Source organism: Aplidium turbinatum, chromosome 2 (assembly GCF_918807975.1).
Source record: "Aplidium turbinatum chromosome 2, kaAplTurb1.1, whole genome shotgun sequence".
Classification (NCBI taxonomy): Eukaryota; Metazoa; Chordata; class Ascidiacea; order Aplousobranchia; family Polyclinidae; genus Aplidium; species Aplidium turbinatum.
Window position 1 is genome coordinate 42,309,667 of NC_137473.1, and position 24,110 is coordinate 42,333,776.

The 24,110-nt window shown below is 40.0% G+C and overlaps 1 protein-coding gene across 1 annotated transcript; it reads right to left on the reverse strand.

Annotated features, from left to right (window-relative positions):
• Window positions 1-18,613: 18,613 nt before the first annotated feature.
• LOC145764521 (Y+L amino acid transporter 2-like) lies at window positions 18,614-22,299 on the reverse strand. The gene is made up of 2 exons (XM_082576137.1): window positions 19,607-22,299; window positions 18,614-19,359 (listed from the first exon to the last, which is right to left on the reverse strand). Exon 1 carries the CDS (start codon window positions 22,188-22,190, stop codon window positions 20,736-20,738), a length of 1,455 nt encoding a protein of 484 aa, XP_082432263.1. The 5' UTR covers window positions 22,191-22,299; the 3' UTR covers window positions 18,614-19,359; window positions 19,607-20,735.
• Window positions 22,300-24,110: the final 1,811 nt, after the last annotated feature.

Consider the following 24,110-nt stretch of genomic DNA (forward strand, 5'->3'; position numbering starts at 1 on the left):
CAGTAGATTTTTCTTGTTGAATCTAGTATCCTAGATTCTTTTCAAATTAACGAACCACCAAGTGGCTTTTGGACGCATTTCCATATTTGAACAGCTGGCATTCAGTCAAATATTGTAATTTTCGGCTGAAACTTCCTGACAATTGTTCTTTTTTTCTGTAGTCAACCTTACGTGTGATTTTTATTACTCGTCTATTACAAATAAAGAAGTTACACACGGAACTACATAGATTCTAGAACGACCAAGTGGATTTTTTGACGCATCATTGTTCGGGAATGACAACAATGGAACCAACGCACATCTTTGCCGTGTGCGCGATGCAGCTAACAAATCTGGTTTTGACACAGTAGGCTTCAAAACGTCGTCAGTCAGTTACATGTGCTGTATTTTTCAAAAGCAGACTATTTAGAACTGAAGGATTTACGAAATTGTTTGTGCGATATCTTCGATGGTTTGTTGAGGTAGACACTAGACAGGTACCGGGAAGTTCGCCCACTACTGATAACTGCGGGAGCTTTTGCACATTTTGAACGCTTGTGGTGCAGGATTTCCGCATCTGGTATTTAAAAATATCTCTTGTATTGTTAATCCAATTTTATTAGGTAATTTTGTGAGTTCTTCACACAAATGGTGCTTTATGTAATTTATAAGCACACTTGCAGTCTTGCCATGCCATCTACACAAGATAGAATAAGTTTGACTAGAGCTTTGGATGCAGGCATGAAAAGAACACGTACGGTACCAAACTTTCGAGCACAAAATTGCCTTCAGAAGATAAGTAAAAAAAACCTGACAGCTTTGGAAAAATCTGTGTTTATTGATTCTCGCTACGGTGAAGACGGCTTCAGAAGCTCGATTTCAAATACAATACTTGAGATTACGCGATGCAGAAGAAACTTGGTGAATAGTCAAAATTGTTTTTCCTCCAAATTACTGTTCTTTGCACTTTCGTAGTTCTTGTTAAACTTTTGATAATTATGACCAACGTTGTGTTTGGAAAGCTGCGTTTTTCAGCAGTATTATTATTTCTCCACCTTTTATATCACGGCTAGTCTCATTGTTCCTTTTTGCAAAGTTTAAAATCTTTAGAGCTTCGATAGAGAGTTTGTCTTGTTGAACCACAGGGTGTTTCATTTTTTCACCATTTTTGAAATTCAAAATGCCTGGGGTCCCATCTGGTGGTATTTGGGTAAGAAAGTTTACACCACAATTTTTTCAATTATGACGTCATATTGAGGTGGTCCACGAGGTTTGAAATTTTTGGGCCTCAAAATCTCGAAATTTGGCCGTATCTCCGGAACCGCTTATCATAGATCGACAAAATTAGTATCAAAATGCGCAGAAGGGTCGGTTTCCTATACCTGATGTAGAGAATATTAAGGTCTATCTGCTTTAGAAAAAAAGTTATTTAAAAAAATCTGATTTTTGGTCTATTCTCTCTTGATGAACAGAGATCAGGTGATCAAGATAAAAGTTTTTCTGTATTTTTCCACTCTGGAAGCTGTTATTGCGTAATAATAGTTGGTGTTAATGTTTCAGTACTGGGCTTGTCTAGTCTTGCTATCTGGTTAAGCAAAGCCCCATCTTGCATTGCTCCGGGACCCTTCTTGGCGCCGTCCACAAAAGAAATGACATGGGAAAGATATATTTCGTTTTTGTGGAACATGCATTCAATGGTATGAATATCATGACCAACTTCATCATTAAAATAATTGACCAGTCAAGTACTCTCCGGACTTTTTTTCCTGTGTTGAGAGCAGTCGTATCAGCCATGACTGAATATACTTGGGATAGGTGAACTCTGCAAGCCTCCTGGATGATGATGCCAAAAATCAGTGCTGCAGTGACCGACACACTTTTGGGAAAAGATTTATCAGCAAGCACACTTCCGTGCTTTATGCCATATCATCAACAAGTTGACCCAAGAAAACGTATCGATCTATTTTATCGACAGCGCGCCCATCATAACATAACTGCATGGCAGAAGTCTCACTGCAAGATGATGATGTTGTTTTTGCTAGTTTGTTTTTGTCATTGTTTTCATGTCGTCAAGTTATAGCCTATCTATTTTGTGAGTCGTGCAAGGCCTGGTGCGTTGCTCTTGAAATGGCTTTGCCCGTGGTAGGATTTCTTTGTGGGGTTTTCTTTGCCTGCCTTGCTCTTCTTTGCTATGAGCTAAACGCATCAAGACGTGTTCCCCTTACGACCATCAGCACTCTTGATAACGCACCATGGCCGATCTTCATAGCAACTGTCCATACAAATCTTAAATATATCAGCTAAAGCTATGTGGGTTAATAAAGCTATAGCCTAAATATATGTTGTTTTTGTAACATTTTATTTTTTTATTTTCCCTTTATATCTTAAATTTTTCTGAAGGTTTGTTTGTTTGTTTGTTTGTTTGTTTATCTTTATCCTGCATTGCGGGAAAGCGGACTTGAGCGCTATGCATCGGTGTACGCCTTCCGACGTACACCTGACCCACGCTGCAGCCGACGACAATGTCTGTTTCCGGTTGTCTACTCTGCTTATGACTTTAATTTGGAACTACCCATTACTCGAAATCGATCACTGGGTAGAGGCAATTGTCGTAAAGTTTCTTGCCCAGAGAAACAACAGCAGGTGCGGGTGGCTGGAGTCGAACACGCAGGCTCTCGACTGTGAGCCCAACGCGCTAACCACTCGGCCACTCGACCGTGCCAAATTTCTTTCAACTCAATAACTTACTTCGGTCTCAAGCACGTTTTAACGTTCGCGTTTTGTCGCTTCTACCCTTTTCTCGACCTTTGCTATGTTGACGTGTATTGTTTTGATATGATGGTCAGAAATAAAAACAACTGAACTGAACTATCAGAGATTTTTCTCTCGTTTTTTTGTCGTTGGCGGAATACTGTCGAAGGTGATGCAGCAGCAGCTACTTGATCTTTTCCAAGAACCGACCTCATAAGGTCTGACTGCTGGCGTACCGAAGTCATCCTACGATCAGCAAGTAGGCTACACAACTTTTATCATTTATTGAAAAAGAATGTACTTTCCTGTACACTTTTCCCCAAACAGTTGGTTTCAGAGGCTCGTATTCCTTATCTTTCCAATTCATTTCCCCATCAGAGTCGCTTTCGCTACTGACGTGTAGACATCTAACTACTTCATTTCTTTTTCTCTGTTTCAAACATAGAAGTTCCGATGCTTTGGCAGATTGTATGACAGAAGTGCTAGGTTTCTCTGTTTGCTGAGCACTGGAAGACCAGCTTTGTTCCATATGCCAACTACATCTTTCAGCAGTTCATCTTTCAAATCTTGGAAATGGGGTATTTTCTTCAAAAACTTAGGATTAGTTTCGGCTAATTTCTTCCTCAAGTAAAAATAGTGACTGACTATATCTGAATTAAGGAGAAGCACATTTCTCTCCAATTCCTTAAAGTTTTGCATCGTCTTACTAATACCTGACCTTAATACCATAATGACACTTAATCAGAGATGTAGGCTACGTATACGCCGCAAATTCTACGCAGCATAGGCCTACATGCGGCGTAGACTTTTTGTTTACGATAACGCTTGCGGCCACATTTTTTTGGATAGTTTGCGCTTGAGGCTACGCCGTAAAGTTTTCGCGGTTTTTTAGCGCATAGCGTCAACGCATACTTTTTAATGTTTTTTTTTTCGCTACAACACGCCAATACCTTCCAGCGCTGCAGTTGAAAGAATGTTTCCAATGGGCAGTAGCGTAGCCAGGAATTGTGAAAGGGGGGGGGGGGGTTTGACGGCCTGCGGGCGAAGCCCGACGGCGTTGTCGCCAAAAGCGACACCCAGCGGCGGGGGGTCTGGGGGCCTCCCCCAGGAAAATTTTAAAAAATTACTTTGAATTGGGTGCATTCTGAGAGCATTTTCAACAAAAATGTGGGTATAAATATTCCTGTAAAATGGTGCTGTCCGGTGGCATGGCAAAAGGATAAGATCATGTTTTCTTGGGCATTTTTCGGAAATAAAGCTAAGTTTCTATGTTTTCTTGTTGCTAATTCTTGACTGAGTTACTTGAATGTTTGGTATTGGCAAAACTCGCTTTTTTAATGCAGTTTCGTTTAAAATTAGGCAAACTTTGTTTTAGAGACATAGAGACTGAAAGCATCATTCTCAATATCATGACGTCGTATGCGTGCCAAAGGGGGGGTTGTAACCCCCAAAACTCCCCCCTTGGCTACGCCACTGCCAATGGGCAAAAACATATTGCAACCAAAACACAGCAAAATGTCAGATGAACACTTTCAGATGCTTGTGTTTCTTCGTGGAAATTCAAACTAAAACTTGTTTGTTTCTAGTGGTTTATACCGTGTGAATGTTTGGCACCTAGCAAACAAAATTAGTTTACGCTAGTGTATGCGCTGACGCCGCCAACTTTTTTACAAGTTGCATTGACGCATAGGTACGGCGTATGGTTTTTCGAACGTTTGTGTTAACGCTGACGTCGTCAATATATTTTGTATGCGCGTACATCACTGCACTTAATCTAAAGCAGGTGAGCAGCATACCTCTTCCTCAACGGTTAGGCTACATTAATATTATAATAATTAATAGTAATACCTTCAAATTACCATTTCATCTCTTGCAAAACAAACAAGGACTATTATTACGCAATAGCAGCTTCCAAGAATGAAAAAATACAGAAAAACTTCTTATCTTGATCACCTGATCTCTGTTCATCAGGAGAAAATAAACCGAAAATCAGATTTTTTTAAATAATTTTTTTTCTGAACCACATAGACATTAATATCCTCTACATCAGGTATAGGAAACCGACCCTTTTGCGCATTTTGATACTAATTTTGTCGATCTATGATGTGTGGTTCCGGAGATACAGCCAAATTTTGAGAGTTTGAGGCCCAAAAATTTCAAACCTCGTGGACCACCTCAATATGACGTCATAATTGAAAAAAAAATTGGGGTGTAAACTTTTTTCCCCAAATACCACCAGATGGGACCCCAGGCATTTTGAATTTCAAAAATGGTGAAAAAATGAAACACCCTAATAGGCATACGAAGCCGAGTAACGTGATCAAGTTTAACATCTTCAAGTTTATTACATATAGAAACACAAAACCACGCAACAAGTTAAGTATCGAACGTTTTCGACATCACAAGTTGTCCTATTCAGGAATAATATACATACAACCAGTGGCGGCTCGTGGTATTTATAGCAGGGGGTGCTGCAACCGGAGGTATACGTGAAAGAGTGAGCGCCAAAGGCGCGATGCCAAGCAAGGGGGGTCTGGGGGCATGACCCCCATAAAATTTTACCTTATTTTAGTGGTATTTCATGAATTCTGAGGCTATTTGAGCACTTAATTTACTGATGTTCAACAAGTTTAAATAGGTTGTTTTAGCATGTGACCTTTGACCTTAACTTATTATCGTAAGTTAACAATGAACCTTAACAAAATTTAATTTAACAACAATAATGATAACCTAGTCTCTAAGCTTTATCTTTTTGTGCAGAAAGCAAAGCACATTAGTCTAACCATGTGGTCACAGCGGTAAACCATAATTCTTCGTGGGAAAATTGTAACATAAAGTTCCCGGATCCGTTTGTCTGTACGTAATGACCGAAAAATAAACACACCTTCGAAACGTCTATTCAAAGTGTATTCCAGTAAAATTAGCCCGCGGCTATCGAAATGGGGTTGCAACTCCTTGCACCTCTAAAACTGTCACTACGATACAGATTACTTGGATAAAAGACGGAGAATTTGTCCAGCTAGCAAGCACCAAATAAACCAGTTAAATGTGCGACCGACTTCCAACAAACAACTTCGAGAATGAATCAGAAAAATTTGTGATAACTCAAAGGCACGCCAGCAGTAGCGCGACGCAACATTTCATGTTTAAACCGGTCTCAAACTGAAACAGGTTTAAACCGGTCTGACACGAGTCTTACGGACGATGGTGCAATTTTGGCTCATGTTTTAGGAATTTCCATGACGTAATATTCAGTAGACCCGAACGGTTTCTACATGACGTTTGACCAGGCGAACAACCGTCTGTAACATAGCGGCCCCTAGTTATGACAGTCTGACATGGCATAACTAAAAAAGAATTGACGACAATTGTGAGCCAATGAATAAAAACACATGATACACAAATTGTTTGAATCACTCACGTTTAAGTTAATACGCAAATACAAAGGGCATGCAAAGAATGAACAGCAATAAGAATAAACACGACGATACATGAAATTGGTACCATAGGTAGTAGGTACACGCAAAAAATGACGCTATATACCATGGTTGCGATAATAACCGACTGTTCTGGGCTCAGACAAGTGTCGGCCACCGCAGACAAAACCAGGCTCAAACCCTAACACTTAGGTGTTCTTTACGGGGGCGAGGCACGAAATATCCCTCAACACATAGTCTACTTTCACTTTCCCCGTACTCTCATCATAGTTGCAGACGGCAACTTTAGCTCTACGAACCACAGGCTTCCCTTTCCTAATTTGTGGAACTACCTCATGCACCCTCCCAAGTTGATACTTCCCACGTTTACCAATGTCCTGGAGAGAACCTACCACTACAAGTTGACCAGGCTCCAAATTCTCGGCCATTTTTAACCATTTTTTCCGGCCCTGAAGACCTGGCAAGTAAAAATTGATCCATTTACTCCAAAACTGATGAGAAAGTGACAAATTGAACCGATAATCCCTTCTTAATTGGTCACGATCATGTGGTTGCCCAACAGCACAGTATGGGTCTAAGTATGGGGTCAAAAGTGAGGCAGGGGTGATGACAGTAAAATCCCTAGGGTCGTCACTCAAAGGTACCAAAGGGCGTTCGTTCACGATCCGAACGGCACTGCCTGTGTACGTAAGCAGTTCAATAAAACTGGGCTTACGTATTGAAGAGTCCAAAATGTGAAAAAATGCGATTTTAAATTGTTTAACCATTGCCTCCCAGGCGCCACCTTGCGCCGGAGCATACGGAGGTATAAATTCCCAGTTTATCTCTCTCTGTCTCAGGGCGTTGTGAAATTCAGCTGATCCTATCAACTCGGGTAACTTCTTAGATGCTGCCTGAAAGGTACTTCCATTGTCGGAATAGATAGCATTAACCTGCCCACGTAAATCTGTAAACCTTGTAAAGGCAAGTAAAAAATCACTCAGCGACAATGACGTAACCAGCTCAACATGAATAGCGCGAGATGCCATACATGTGAACAAGAGTCCCCAAGCTTTTTTGTGACTTCTACCTTCAATGAAAGTTAAAGGTCCAAGATAGTCTAAGCCGCAATCAAAAAAGGGTTTCCTATGCGCAGTTGTGCGAGACAAAGGTAAATCAGACATGAGCTGCCTTATAGGTCGAGCTTTCTCAATCGCGCATACACCACAGTCATTAAGATACCTCTTCACGGAGGCATTACCATTAGCGATCCAAAACTTCTGTCGCGTAGACAACAAAGTGTGCTGTACTCCACAGTGCGCATTTCCATTATGATGCGACAGTACAACAAGCCTAGTGAAGGGGTGCTTCGAAGGCAAAACAATCGGATGCTTTGCTTCAAGAGAGATCTCGGGAGAATTACTTAAGCGCCCTTCAATGCGGATTACACCAGCGTCATCTACACAAGGTCTGTACTTTTTAAGTGAACGTAATTCTTTCAACCGTTCCTTCTCACGTTGCGAAGCGCCAACACTACCTCGCTTTATCACTTCCTCAAGGGCATCCGGCGATCGTTTGGTCATTAAATGTACCACATCGCCATACACGCTCTTCTGAACAAACTTCACAGCCAACTCTGAAGCACTGTTAAGATAAGATGCATCCAGTTTTGGCTTCACAAAGCTACGCTTTCTCGTTTTACAGCACAAAAATTCAACAAAAGCAACCAAATAAGCGATTCTCTTTTTCATAACATACAAAGAAGGTGCGGCCTCGATCAATCTGTGAAGACCACCCTGTCCAACGTCAAGCGACTCCTCTTCGTCACGAAGCTATAGGCTATGGACAGGTACTGGAGTGGCATTTTCTACAGATGGAATTTCCTCACACTGGTAGAGAAGACTAGAACCATTTAACCACAACTCTCGAAATTCTTTCTTTGTAATAAGATTTGGCCTTGTGCCAACATCAGCTGGGTTCATATCGGTAGGGCAAAAACGCCAATCCTGGGCTCCAGACAACAATAAAATATGCTCAACTCGACGCGTAATAAACTTATTCAAACGTAAATCAGGGTTTTTAACCCACTGCAACACAGTACGAGAATCACACCAAAAATACTTAAGGCAGTCTGGCATCTTCAATGCCTCGTAGGCCTGCTTCACGAGTCTGGCTGTATTCAAAGCGGCAACAAGCTCTTTCCTAGCTATCGGCCAAGAAAACTGATTTTTTACAACAATGGTAGATTTACCCAGAACGAAAGACACACTCGGAACTCCGTTAACCAGTCTACGTAAGTAAACAACAGAAGAGAAAGCTTGATTCGAAGCATCACTAAACCCATGCAATTGATATGAAACAATATCATCCGGACTGCACACACCAGAGTTTGCAAAATACCATCTCGGTAACGAAAAATCCTTAAGCAGGTCCAAAGAGCGAAGCCACGACTCCCACTCTTTAACAAAGCTATCAGGGACCTCGGTGTCCCAATCAAACTTGTCTATCGCCAATTGCTGAAGTATAAGGCGTGCTTTTAGAAAAAATGGCGCTCCAAAGCCTAGCGGATCAAAATTTTGTCCAAGCTGACTGAGCATACTTCGGCGCGTGTGTTTAGCTAAGGGCTTTAAGGAACATGCGATACGCATCTCGTCAGACTCGGTTTGCCACACACAACCCAATGTCTTCGCTGATGGCAAAGTCATATTTTCAGTCTGAAAGTCAATGTCACGAATCAAAGGTGAAAGCATCTCATTATCCAAATTTGACAAGACAATCATAGCCTCCTTGTTAGCACTCCACTTACCAAGTTTAAACCCACGGCTATCAAACAAAGCAATTGATTCATGAGTGATTTGCTGAGCTTCCTCTAAGCTATCAGCCGAAAATATAAAATCATCCATGTACATATTATTTGCAATATTGCAGAGAGTCAATTCACCAGCACTGCTGGGATTCTGCTCGATCATTTTCTTTATAGCCAAGCAAGCGATATACGGGCTACTCTTTATTCCCCAAGGGTGTACACAAAAACGAAATGGTACCATCCTACCATTTTCAAGGTCATCATCTTCAAACCACAATATACGAAACAAATCCCTTTGCGACTCAGGTAACTTTATTTGAAAGAAGCATTTAGTCACATCAGCCATGAGACCAAATCTACCAAGCCGAAATCTAGCCAAGACATCTACCAGAGGGTTTAACAAGTCAGGACCCGAAAACATTACATCATTAACACAAGTTCCTCGAAATTCAGACTTGCCATCGTAAACAATGCGCTTTTTTAATTGTGACGTAACAAAGTATGGTAAATACCATTCAAATCCCTTGACATTTCCTGCTTCACCAGTACGCTCAATATAGCCATTTGATTTAAGATCTTTCATGGTGTCAGTAAGGAAATCACGAAGTTCAGGTTGTTTTAAAGCTTTCTTTCTTAAAGCAGCAGCTCTATCTGACGCCAACACAAAATTGTTAGGTAGATCAATATCTTCCTTCAACGGAACAGGTATCTCAAATCGACCATCTTTCAACTCAATATTCGGTTCGACAAGTTCTCTAGCCAAATTATCATTGCGAGACAATTCACAGGTTTCATTTTGCAACGTCAAATCCTGAATGACTTTATTCAGGTCTGCTATTTCCATATCGCGAGACTCAATTTTACGCTGAAAGCCAGAGATTACATCCGACTCTGAAGACGTCTGCACTCTGCACACTTTAGCAACGCTTTCATCTAAGGGTGACTTACCACCACAAGCCAACCAACCGAGAGGAGTGAGCAAAGCATGTGGTTCACTACGATTTTCACCAACACGCTCTTTTTTTGCACACATCAAATAAGCGTTGTCGTTGCCAATCAGTACATCTACAGTACTACAATCATTCAAATGAAACATATTCACGTCATGAAAATGACGGAAACCATTTAAATCTTGTTTATGGGGTAAAGTTTTAACATCGTCAGCCCAAGCTGGGTTAACCACCGAAGTTATATCACAAAACAGTTCATCTGTCTCTAACGACTGGATGTTGAGTTTGACAAGGTCAGCACAAGTAGCTTTCTGACCAGCCAGGGTATCCATTTTAAACGACGCTTTATTGTACGGTTTAAGATCAAGTTCACACACCAAATCACTCGAAACAAACGTCAACTGCGAACCAGGATCATGCTGACAATACACCAACTTCGATTTGCCAGTCATTGGATTCAAAACACGAGCAGCAGTAACGCGGTTAAAGGCTGCTTTAACATTTCCAATCTTAACATTACGCACAGGGACTCTGGCACGAGCATCATCTTTACCGACCGAATCCAGAGAATCACGTGACGTCACATAAAAATCATGCAGAAGAAAATAGTGTTTCCTATCGTTGTTAGGCCCACACTTACGACAGTTGTTTGCATGAACGCAATCCCTAACCATATGCTGGCGCAAACAATTCAAGCATTTGCCAGCTTTCACAATGACATCTCTCCGATCTTTAGGTGTCAAGCGCAAAAATTCTTTACAATTAGACAAAAAATGATATTCAACTTGACCACGTGACGAACAACAAATGCATGCCGGTAGGTTTTTACGTCTGGCTTCACCACCGCGCGGTGCGCCAACAACAGTCGAGTACTGCGAACTCCCTGACATCACATCATCGTGGGGTTTTACGGACGTCTGCCTAACCGGACATGAAGGCAATTTTCCTTTGCCAAACTTTTTAAATTGCTGCGACTCACCAGAATCGCCCATTAGCATAATGCTAAAATCAGTCGACTTACGCGTTTCCTCCCGTACTATAAATTCAAACAAACTCTGAAAGGTAGGCTCATCAGTGCCACCATACTGATCACCTAAAAAGTCAAGATAACGCTGCTTAGCGTCAAACGGGAGTCGCTTAGCCAAATCCAAAACAAAACGTCCTTCTAATTTATCACGCTGACCATAAGCTTGCGCATAAAGCAAACACTGCGATAATTCATCTTTAAACTCTTTCAGATCACTGGAAGAGGTCGAAGTCAATTTGCTACCATAGCGATACTTTCTAATTTCTGGTTCTGCGAAAAGACCTCCACGAACCCCAAAACGCTGGGACAAGCGAGCTAACGACATTTCTATCCTGTCTTCCTCTGACAAGCCAGGGGTGTCAGAAACCAAATTAGCAATCGTTTGCGCAGCTGTCCTAACACAAGCTGCTTGTAACAAAGTCAAACGAGTCCCCTTAAAGGGCGAAGCTGCCATTAAGGCCGTAACACGATTTTTAAAGAAGATAAATGGCATATTATTACCATCGTAACCAATCAAGGCCGCCTTATCGAAAAACGTCCTACTATTTTGGTATTCAAAAAAGCAATCCTGCTGTTGAGAACTCGATTTAGCGGGAGAAGACAAGCTATATCTCTTAAGGGCCTGAGTGGGCTCAGTCACATGCACAGCCCGATCACGATCCTCACACACGTTAAAATCAGGAGACGCGATACGCCTCTCACAACCACCCAAATTACGTGTAGCTGGGCGATCAAAACCTAGCGGCGCAGAAAACTGTGAAGGGGGCAAACCATTACTAATGGCGGCCCCGTGACCTGTACGCTCTGGGGGAGGAGTTCGGTTGTAATTCGCAGGCCTTGGCTCTACAGCATTCGGAAGACCCTTAGCCGCGGCCCCGAGACCTCCTGAAACAGCTGGAAAACGTGTGGATTGCCCTGGTCCACTCACAGGTTGAACGGGCGTTTGGAAAAGGTTATGTAAATTAAACTGCGATTGATGTTCATTTCTGGAATGCCTAGAAGAGCCCTTCTTAGAGCTACGCCGAGAGCCCACCTCTGATCGATATTCAGCTAAAATTACCTCTTTACGTTGTTCGGCCCTCAACTGAGCGTCTTTGAGTGCGAACTCAGCAGCTCTCGCGGCAGCCTCAGTTCGTATGGCCTCAGCTCTCGCGGCAGCCTCAGCAGCTCTCGCTTCGGCCTCAGCTCTCGCGGCAGCCTCAGCTCGAATGGCCTCAGCTCTCGCGGCAGCCTCAGCAGCTCTCGCTTCGGCCTCAGCTCTCGCGGCAGCCTCAGCTCGAATGGCCTCAGCTTGTATCTGGAGCTCCTCTCGTCTTAGCTGCAGGTTAATTTGTGCCACTATCCGAGACGAAGTCCTAGACATCCCAGTGCTTACATTTGAGGCGCTATCCTCAGGATGTATGTCAGCATCCAACATATCTGAGAACTCAATTTCTTTTTGTTCAAAGTTATTTTTTAACGAGTTAAATTCGGGATCTACCCTATCACGAAGTTCTGCCAAGATTGCAGAGTTAAAGATTTTAGTCAAAAGAGCATGGAAATGCCGTAATTCCTCTTCTAAAGTAGATAACTTAGATCTAAAAATTAACAGTTCCTGCTTATCACTCAAAGAACCTAGGGCTACAGAAAGTTTCCCAATTTGAGTCAAAATATCCCGTCTAAGATGCCGGGCCTCTCGAACTGACTTAGCCTCATCGTTATTGGGTCCCTCCCCAGAATGGCCTGCCCGACCGCAAAGAACATCATCAGGCTTAAACTCAGTCGAGTCTACGGCGGTCGAGTCCTTGTCGCCACCGAGTGTAGACATATTAAATGTTGGGGCTAAATTTAACAATTAAAAAAATTAAGTTACACAAACACACAAAATTATTAGGCTACAGTAGTTATAAAAACCTTAACTGCAAAGACCGTAAAAATACAAAAAAGAATTTAAATGCACGATACCGTAGCTGTACGGGTATGAAGTCCTAAAGTCCACAAAACTTGCTTGGATTCTTCCACTTGAATCTACAAGCACAGATGGATTGTCTTTTAATCTTCTTTCTTGCCAATGAATGTCAAAGTTATTTTTCTTCTGTACCAAACTGAGAAGAAATGTCTTTACTTTTCTTTGCTTCTGTAAGAGTGTAGACTACCAACCAACAAATCTTCTTTTATTATTTCTTGTACTTCTAAGTAGTTCTTCTGCACTAGCTGACAACAAACACGTCGTTTATTTTTTTTGCTTTAATTTCTTCTTGACCTACCAACTGACAAGAACTCGTCTTTTATTTTTTATGGTCACAGCGGTAAACCATAATTCTTCGTGGGAAAATTGTAACATAAAGTTCCCGGATCCGTTTGTCTGTACGTAATGACCGAAAAATAAACACACCTTCGAAACGTCTATTCAAAGTGTATTCCAGTAAAATTAGCCCGCGGCTATCGAAATGGGGTTGCAACTCCTTGCACCTCTAAAACTGTCACTACGATACAGATTACTTGGATAAAAGACGGAGAATTTGTCCAGCTAGCAAGCACCAAATAAACCAGTTAAATGTGCGACCGACTTCCAACAAACAACTTCGAGAATGAATCAGAAAAATTTGTGATAACTCAAAGGCACGCCAGCAGTAGCGCGACGCAACATTTCATGTTTAAACCGGTCTCAAACTGAAACAGGTTTAAACCGGTCTGACACGAGTCTTACGGACGATGGTGCAATTTTGGCTCATGTTTTAGGAATTTCCATGACGTAATATTCAGTAGACCCGAACGGTTTCTACATGACGTTTGACCAGGCGAACAACCGTCTGTAACACCATGTAACAACATCAGTCGCAGCCACCTAATATCGTGCTTGAAAACAATGAAGTATTTGCAACAGTAGCTAGCTTGACCACGTGACCAGCAACTGCAAAATTTGCAGTTCGAAATTGTAGGATTTAAAGCAACCTCAGCCAAAATATGACGTCATAATTTCTCTTTGTTCTTCTTTTATAAGATCGCAACTGCATTGCTTGCAGTTCAGAGCTGCCAAATACAGAACTTAAAAAATCATAATACTTTTTAAAATCCAGAAATTATGAAACTTCCAGTCGGTAGGATTTATAGAAAACGTGAGAAAAAACGTGAAATTATTAAAAAAAAAAATACTGAAATGTGCAGGGGGTGCTGCAGTTTTGCAGTTTCTATGGACGAGCCGCCACTGCATACAACTTAACTACATCTGAATAAAATACAATGGTTAACTAAATCTTTAAAATCTTTGCTTGTCAGTTGTCACAAACAAATGCAATCGCTCAGCTTCAAAGTGTAGAGTGGGTAGAATCTACAAAGAGTGCCACAAATCCTTTATGAACACGAGTGCAATCTACGATTAGATCCCAAAGGTACTGTAGGAAACAGACATCACAAGCCGTGTTTGGTTTGGGTTATTCGATTTTTATGTCTTACGAAGAGGTTGACTTAATTTTTCACATTTGAGACACAATTTTTACACAAAAGGCAGTCAATGCTTGGAATGAAGTGGGACAATAAAAGAAGTGTTACTCAAAAGCTCAAGATGTTCCTCGTAGCCTATATCCCTGACTGAAGATTTTTCGATTCTTTGCGGAGCTTCTGAATTGCAACCGATTTCGTAAACGTTTACAATAAGGATTCGAAAGTTTCATTTTAATTCAATTACGCCTTGAAGAAAGTGTCACTCTTTAAACTTTAATAAATTACGCACTTTTGAAATTAAAAATTTGGTATTGTAATGAAGTAATCGATAAACTAGGCTATACGCTCAGTGACTTGAAACTTTTCGACACTTGTAATACTGACTAGCTTAAGTGGCTCAATATATCGTGGTCAACTACCTTTCAATATCAATTTGCAATAAACGATTTCATTTCGCTTCATATTAGCATGAAGATTATTGTAAATTTGGCCTGACATTGAACTTGCGTAAGCTTACTACCATTTTGAACCAAATTAAACCGAACATCGTTAGACTTAGAGGCTCGAATAGTCCGGTTCAGTGGTAACCCGCCCGACCTCAACATCACGCGGCGCTGGTTCAGGGAGTGTGCTTGAGCAACGTATTTCTGCACTGCTCTCCATCCAGCGGCATATAAATATAATAGATGAATAATTTCGCGGCAGCAATTCGAAACTACACTCTTGTCAATTTCGGTAACCGACCCTGAGTCAAAAGCCTCTACATTCTACAAGTTTGCGAAACTACCAGGAATAACCTATCAAAGGCTTTGTCAGTCTGAGGATAAAGATTCAAAGCCAACCAAAACATTTTCATATTGTGGCTACGTAATTACAGTAGAAGCACATCACTGGAAAAGGACGTCATGCTTGGTTTGGTCAGCGGAGGAATGGGAAAGGGTCGTCCCACAACAAGATAGCTCGATACTTTGACGAATAACACCTGGATGGGCATGGAAAAGCTGAAGAAGTTTGTGAAGAATCGAGAGCTGTATCGTAGAGGGAAAGGTTTATAGGCCTGGAGTGACCGAGAGTCGGAACCCACTGAACAGATGATGGTGATGACTGAGCAATGACTACCCAGTCATTCAATAACCCCATAATAAAATATTTTACCAACATGTTTTATCAGATAGCCTACTTCTGTAAAATAGGACTCTGCTCAGGAACAAAATTTTGGTTTATTGTTTTGCTTGACATTTTCATTGCAAGTCTCATTGCTTGAAATTCTTTGTGTGTTTGTTTGCTTGTGAAATGTTAACAAAACTGTATGGTTTTGGGAAGTAGGCTTACGTTTCGGGTATTTTTGCGGCATCACCTATCTAGTCGAAATTTTATTGTGGACCAACGAAAATCCCTTACTGTTAAGATTGCCAGACCATTAATTTTATTTCTCCAGAAAATTTTGATTTTAGCCGAAAAATTTGCCAATTAGGCTATTATTTATTACGGCGCAGGGAAGCAATCGCCATCCCAAAAAATGTTTCTTAGCCTATAGGCTACTATTGCCACGTTTTAATGAATTGCATTACATGTTAAGTGGCGTTTCATAAATGTTTTGCTGCATTAAGTAAGTATATTTTTAAAAAAACTCTTTATTTCAAATATTAAAATGTTTGCCCCCGATAGTTGCTTTAGCCTCATTCGCGTTTCCACAGCAGCAATATGGTTTCCTAGAGTTTGATTTGAGGCACGACTTTCAGAATCGTGATTAAAGCCATCTGCGATTCGATTTGAGTGACTGCAAAGAGAATATCTTTTTGTGGAAGGAAATAGACAAGGCTTACTGTTTTTCCAGCAAGATGTCTGTTTATCCAATAGGCTACTGCCTGCCATGAGCTATTGTGACCGACAAACATAGCCTTCTAAAACGTCCAAAAAAAGTCTTTCCAGCGGCGTAGCCAAAACAACATTAGATCAAGGGCACGCAAACAAAATCCCTACAGTACGGTAAGCCATTAGGAGTGTCTATAATTTGAATTAAGGAAATAACAAAATTGTGGCCAGAAGGAATAGTTTTAGCCAAGGGTCACCAAACTACGACCCACGGGCCGGAACCGGCCCGCGCACTGATTTCATCCGGCCCAGCCACATGCTGCGGAAATTACAGCTGCACTACAAATCTATACATGTGCTTCCCTTGGCATTAGCAACCGTCTTTGGCTCTGCCTTTTTGTGTAATAGAGACTTCTTTGTTAAAATTATTTGTTCTTATGAATTTGTACATTTTTCCACCAGGCAGCCTACATGTTGGTGTTCTGTTTTTATCATTAGGCCACCACAAATGGGGACAGCCTAGGCCAAATTTGGAAAGATGTAATGTTTTTTCAAGAGCACGATGCTCTGTAGTGTATCACAGCAGGGGATAACTTTTCCAGCAACCTTTCGATTTTCATCACAACTTTGCTATTCCACCGCTGACGTTGTTATTTATTGTGCTCAATTCAAGTCAATGGAGATTCTAAACAGTAGTGTATCTTTTCGCAATTTGCATCCGGCCGCAGCTGTTAATCTCGCAGCAATCCGGCCCTCAGAGAAAAAAGTTTGATGACCCCTGGTTTAAGCTGTGCTTGCCTCGTGATACAAACTTCCACTTGGAATTCAGCCCTACCAGTCGATGAACAATACTGGCAAAATGCAAGTAGAAAGTGAACGATATCAAGCAATCCGATCCAGCAAATGTTGATTACGAAAAAAAATAAGGCTTTAAACTGTAGATTAAACGTAGCGAGTTGTTGTCATGAACTCATACTATGTGATGAAATGACGTCACCAAAGATAAACCGGAAGAATTCTCTTAAAAATAGTCGTTCAGTCTGAACGGTTCAGAGGTGTTTACAGGTTTTAAAAATAAGATCACTATCGGTACGCCATAATGCCATGTTTGTTTATAAACGTAGCACCCTAAGTACGAAACAAAAGCAACGCACAAGCCACTTCATTTTGCACTGTCTAGCTTAAAAAATAGCGAGCGCTTGATGAAATTGTGTACGGTACTGCCTGCGCGCACTACAGTACAATCAACTGACAATATTATTGTTAGTAAATCTATAGTACGGTTCTGTTACCAAGCCTCAAATCTATACATAACGTTATCACTCTAAAATCGTCAGTTCTGCACAAACACCCTGAGGTCAAAAAAACATAGAAGAGCAGACAGAGCTTGTAACATAAAAAGCAAGTGTTATTTTCGTGGCTGTGGTTTTTAAGGGAACTCCACTTGTGAGTAAAGAACACAAAAGACTTCTTGTCACGGAACAATTTGTGAATACAGTTAGCAAAAAATTACAGGAGTTCCACTGACATATTCTTTCAGTCGAAACGAAGTTTTTCTTATGAAACGTGATTCAACATAAAATGCCATGTCATTAAAACGTTGCAATAGTGTGACAAACAATTTTTTAGGGGTGATTGCTCCTCCCAAGTGCCCGCGGCTATGAGTTTAGCATCACTTATGAGGCTCATCAGCATCGCCCAATTAGTTCTTGCCACGAACTATTAGCTGCATTTGTTATGGCCAGGTAGAACGTTTTTTCTACTACACACTGTGTGAAGTTGACAACAAAAGAGAACACTGCAAGCATGTTTATCGGCGGTGGCAATGGAACTGAATCTCTATTGTTTGAACAATGCAAACCAACGCGACGCACAGTGTTGTCGCAATACGAAGTTGGATTGTACTCGAGAGCCAACTGAACAAACATAACATTCAAACAACACAATAGTCTGCAGATAGCTTAGAAAAACTGCGTGAACTACTTGCATATACGGCTGGAAATGCCTTGTTTTGTTAATGATAATTTTTAATGTCTGAAACAGTAGTGGATCTAGAAAAAAATGGTGGTAGGCACCGTAACCTATAGAAATAAAAAAAGGAAAATAATTTAGAGAAAACTGGAGTTTCGAAGCAACCAGACTGGTAGGAAATCTGGAGGCTTAAATTTTACCTTTTTGGTTGCTATTTGTCCATTTTGTGGGTTTGGTTTGTTGTTCAAAACGCACACTTCGTACTTGCCCAAAAGCATCGTTTTAAGACTAGCTTTTTGTAAAAGTTGGATAAAGCCTACAAGATTTTGTTTTTAAGTTTCAATCATTTGGTGGGGGATGGCACGTGACCAAGTGACCCGGACTTCTAGCTCCACTACTGGTCTGAAACGATGAAGTACATTACCTGTACATGAAATGTACCATCACACCCTGGTGATGATAACAGCAAAAGCTGTATTTCTACTGATGTGCAATTTTGTAGATGCCACGAATGAAGACTAATACGTCGCAAAATCAAACTTCCACCTAGCTACACTATGATGACTCGATGACATTAAATACACAATGTTATCTACACACCGGTTTATTGTTCACAAAGCCTGTGAATCTAATCATAACACATCAAAGTTGAAAAACATTCACCAAACAAACCAGCAAATCGATTGTGTATGTATATGTTGAGCTTAACAGAAGTGCGTCTTATCGGATGACGTGCAAACACAAAATGCAATATTTTAAATAATCAAGACTGCAATAAAGCAAATAAAGTATTATTAAATAAATATTGAAAAAGCGGCAGCAAAAATGATGAAATTTCATTGCAAGAAGCAACAGCAAAGTGATGAAGCAAAGTGATGGTCTACCTTTTCAAAGCAGGCAAAGTCAACGTATGCAGTAACATATCAATATAAAAAATGTCATTTTCTGCTCATACAATTTAACTGACGACAAGAATATTTCAATGTCTGTCGTAACCGAACATAGCACTAGCATTATTGTATTGGTAAACGCTTAAAATATTAGAGTACGTTTTGCAAAAAAATATAAACCATTTGTATTTAAATACTTTAACTATATATATTATATATATAACATAAATATATAGAATTTATTTACATTTCTAAAGTAGAATTAAGAGTAGACCGAGGCCTCCACTGAAGTTATCGCATTGCATGATATGGTATGCTTGGTTTACAGGGTCTGCTACTATTCGGTGAGTCCGATTCGGTGAGTCTGATTCGGTGAGTTCCTAACTTCTAACCCCTAACCTTAACTCCTAACCCCTAACCCTAAAACGGCAATGATAATTAGGCTACGGTACCCAATAATTTAAAAAAAAAATTTAAAAAATTCTCCGTTAAGGGATCGGACTCACCGAATCGGACTCACCGAATCGGACTCACCGAATCGGACTCACCGAAACGGGCCATTCCGTGGTTTACATTACATGAACCATTTATGTTTGACAATTAATTTTTCTACAGCACATCGTCTTACATTATTTATGAGGAGGCCTAATAGTGCTGGTTTTTATTTTAACGACTGTAACTTCAGAAAGAATCGACATTAATAAACCTTAGTCTTGCCATATGTCATAATGAATACCGTTGCAGTATTTGCATTGGAAAACATCCCAAAGTAATGTAATTGTATTCAGAAACGTGAGTTTTTCAATATTTTATTGCTTGAAAGGTTGGAGATTTCTATATGGCACAAATGAGTGGTTTTTGATGTTGTTGTGAAGGGAATGAAATGTTTCTAAAAAGGTTACGATGATTGCTTTAAGTTTAAATAGTTAAAAGCGATTCTCATCACAACTTGTAACTCACATCCATTGGTTAAACATATTTCTATCATGGCAAAACTGTTTGAAACAACACCAATACACAACGAGACTCCGCAGGCTAAACTATTATGAGCAATGCAGCATATACAAATGCTTGGAGAGTTCCAAAGGAAAAGTAACTGGTTGTTAAATAATACTAAGTCAGGGGCAACGCGTTCTAGTAAATTTACAAAAAAATTCACCTAGTCACTACACATCAGCATTCAGCTGACTACAAATCTTCTATTGACTACAAGTCCTAACAGAAAAAGCGAGGCACAACAAAAAACAAAATTGAACACAGTTGTTAATGATTGTGTAAGCAGCAGTTTTTAGCTGGCACCATTTGCACAAGTTTCACAGAATTGACGTAACAACAAAAAACACATAAAATACTGAGCAAAGAATTTATTGGCCGGATATTCCGTGTTTTTTACAAAAATGTGATATTGGGCTTTGTATAAATTGTGAAGAGTTGTGTAGAAAAAAGGATAACAGTTGTAGATGCAACTCCCAGCTCTGGCAATGGTTTTACAATGGAATAGAAAAATAACACTTTCAAAATGATTTCAATTGGTACACAGCAGCACACACATCAAACATACAATATCAATCTGGTTAAATATTTTACAAAAAGATACTCAAGCAAACATGTTTGAATAGCGCACCATGACTTCACTATTTCAGTTTTCAAAAGTGGCTTTGTTTGAGCAGGTTTGACAGCTAAATGTTGACTAAAAAGTCAGAACAATCAAAACTCTCCATCTAGATCAGATTCTGACATCACCACAGGCAACATCTTTTGCATGAAGCAAGTAAGTGAGAGTGTAATTTTTTTCAAACACTTTGGTTGACGTCGAGGATCCAAGTAAATAAAAAAATAGTAAATAGGAAGTCCAGTGAGAAGAAGACATGTTCCTATCAATGACTCGATTGGCTCAGAGTAAAATGGGACAATTACTAAAAACAAACATGCAAGACCAAATATTATTGGAAAAAATATGTGTATTTTGAGGGGACGAGGAAGGTCTGGTTGTGTTATTCGAAGATAAATCTGTCCAGCTATTGACAAGCCTACGGTGAGCCAATACATGAAGCTGTAGTAGTTGATTAATTTGAAGACATCATTAACACACAGGTAAGCTAAAGTGAGTGTGCCGGATAAAAGAAGACTAGATATAGGAGTAAACCTTTTTGGGCTGACCATGGCGAAATAATCAGGAAGATGCTTCTCACGAGCACCAACAAAATACAAACGCGATGAAACCATAAGAGATGAGTTGAGGGCACCAAACGTAGACATAGCAACAAATATTGGAATAATCCAGCTCATAACTCCCAGAGTATTGCCTGCAAATCCAACAGCAACTGCATCAGAAGCAATTATCTCAGCAGGGGTGAGGACAGCATAATATGCAACATTAGCCAAAAGATATATAATAGTACAAATTGGCATAGAAATGAAAATTGCCCATGGAAGGTTTCTGTATGGATTTTGCAATTCTTCAACCATAAAGTTTAAAGTATCCCATCCAGCATACGAATATAATCCAGAGTACATTGCGAGTGCTATGTTTCCTATATTTGTGGTAGTACCTTCCCAAGGTCTAGAAAATGACCCGACAGATGTTCCATGTTGCACCAGTGACACGGCCCCAGCAACAATGACAATAATCAGAGCAAAAACTTTAGCATAAGCAAATAAATCTTGGATTCGAGTGGCATACCGTACACTCCAGCAATTAGCGAACATAATTATGAGCATACAAGCAGCTGCTAGTAATCGAACAGCATAAAATGGAGGGTCACATGTTGGGAAGAAAGGTTGAATGAGATAATTAGCAAAGGTTATCGCAATAGCTGCCTGCACAGTGGGTTCAATGATAAGCACAGATATCCAAAGCCTTACAAAACCAAGCATTGGCCCAAATGCTTCCAATATATAAGCATAACTTGCACCAGATTTTACAATCGTAGTACCAAGTTCTGCATAGCATAGAGCACCAACAAGTGAAAAGACTCCACAAACTACCCAAATGATAAGACTGAGTGCCGGTGACCCGCATTCTGATTGTATTCCTTTTGGCGTGAGAAAGATTCCTGATCCAATGATATTCCCAACTATCATTGTGACTCCATTAAGAAGAGTGATTTTTTTCTTCAGCTGAACAACTTCAGGGGTGGCCTGGATATCTTGAGTTGACATTTTGAATTGTTTTTAGAACAAAATTGAATCAAAATGATACCTGTGAATTAAATTGAAAGTTTAAAATAACTGTTTCAATGAACTATTTTAAACTTTAAAGTAGGCTAAGTCTCCAAAGTTCACAGACAATACCCTGTTAACAAAACCATGCCAATGAATAGTTATAATATTTATATACAATTTTTAATTTGTTAAGCAGAATACTGACAAATTACTTGGTGCAAAAAATGATAATACTTGTAATAAAATCAAACATGAAGTTTGTTCAAGTCAATTTATTTTGTTTCAATGCTCAGCTCAGTTGGTTAGCAGTTGGTTCCTAGCTCAGTTGGTTAGCACATGATGGTCACAGCGGAAAACCATAATATCTCTGTGAGAAAGTTGTAAGATAAAATTCCCGAATCCTTTCGTCTGTATGCGATGACACCGAGCACAACACACTTCTGAAGCGTCTTCACGAATTGTATTTCAAGACATAGGACAGCTACACGGGATGTTACAAAGGGATAGTGCAACACATATGCACTACGCACTAAAAAACTTGGGGATGTTACAAAGGGATAGTGCAACACATATGCACTACGCACTAAAAAACTTGACACCGCAGTCCGCAGGACAGATTTCAGGCTAAAGAACGAAAATATCATCTAGTTGGTACGCACAGAGCAAAGCAGTTTTAATATTCGGCCAACCTTCTCAAGCGACAATCTAAAGTTACGAAACTGATGCAATATTTCAACAACCAGTAACTGGCATGTATGACGTAACAGTCCACCTATTGTTATGTAATTCTACAGGAGGTAAAAAAGGAATGATGCAACATCTCATCATTTTTTCAGAAATATTCTTTGATGTAAGACGCCAGCGGCCAGGTAAAGTAGACTTTAACGGTTGAACGGTTTTATGTGACATTTGATTTGGGAAACGATTATTCGTAACACATGCCTTCTGGAACAAACAACTTCAAGATCAAGCAATGCTGGTTAAACTCTTGGGGTGTGCGCTTGAGCAATGCACGTCAAGGACTGCTCTCCATTCAGCAGTCATTTAATGGATGGGATAAATCCCTGGCAACAAGATTTCAATGATCGGAAACTTCACCCTGACAATCTCAGTGACCGTCCTGTGTCAGTGATTCAAAGCCTACACACTACAGCTATGCGAAACTGCCAGGATTAAGCTCTGCAAAAAGCTTTCCCAGTCCGAGGATAAAAATTCAATCAATCAATAGCACCACATATGAATTAAATTAAACAAACAAGCAGAGTAAATGAACAGTAAAAACAATGCATTGTAAGTTATAGCTGTTGGTTACTTTATTGCACAATCAGGATGGCAGCAAAAAAACATTTAAGTGTTCATCTAGTCAGCCACCACCCCCATAACAATAAATCTAACTAAAACATTTATACATGCAGGTGTGCTGCAGAGGTAGGCACATAAATAAATGTCCAAACCTGAATATCTACTAACAAATTAACATTTAACAAAGCCTGACTTGTTTTTAATGCTTTAGATCTAACAAGAAATCTTAATACTAAGCTTATAGTTATCACAAACTACCGCATCTAACTATTGTGAAAAAGAGTGTTATGTAAACCAACCATTCCATCCTTGAATTTTGCTTTTATCAGCATAATTTGACAAATGTTTGACATCCATGTTTGACAAAAAATCTTGTTGTTTTAAGTTAGCATTGTTTATACAATCACATCAGCAAATTGCCTCTGCTACTCGCATCAATTCAAAAGTATGTTGATGACAGGGGTCATTAACCTTTTTGCATGGGCCACTTGGATAAAATTACATAAAGCTGTTGCAGATGCAATAATAAAATTTTTAGATAGAGAGACTCTTGGATTAGAAAAGAGTGCATTTTTATACCCAGTAGCCTATACAGTAGTACAAGTTATTAATATT

Excerpts from the sequence above, each read along its gene's own strand:
- LOC145764521 (XM_082576137.1), bottom strand. The coding sequence starts at position 22,190 with ATGTCAACTCAAGATATCCAGGCCACCCCTGAAGTTGTTCAGCTGAAG.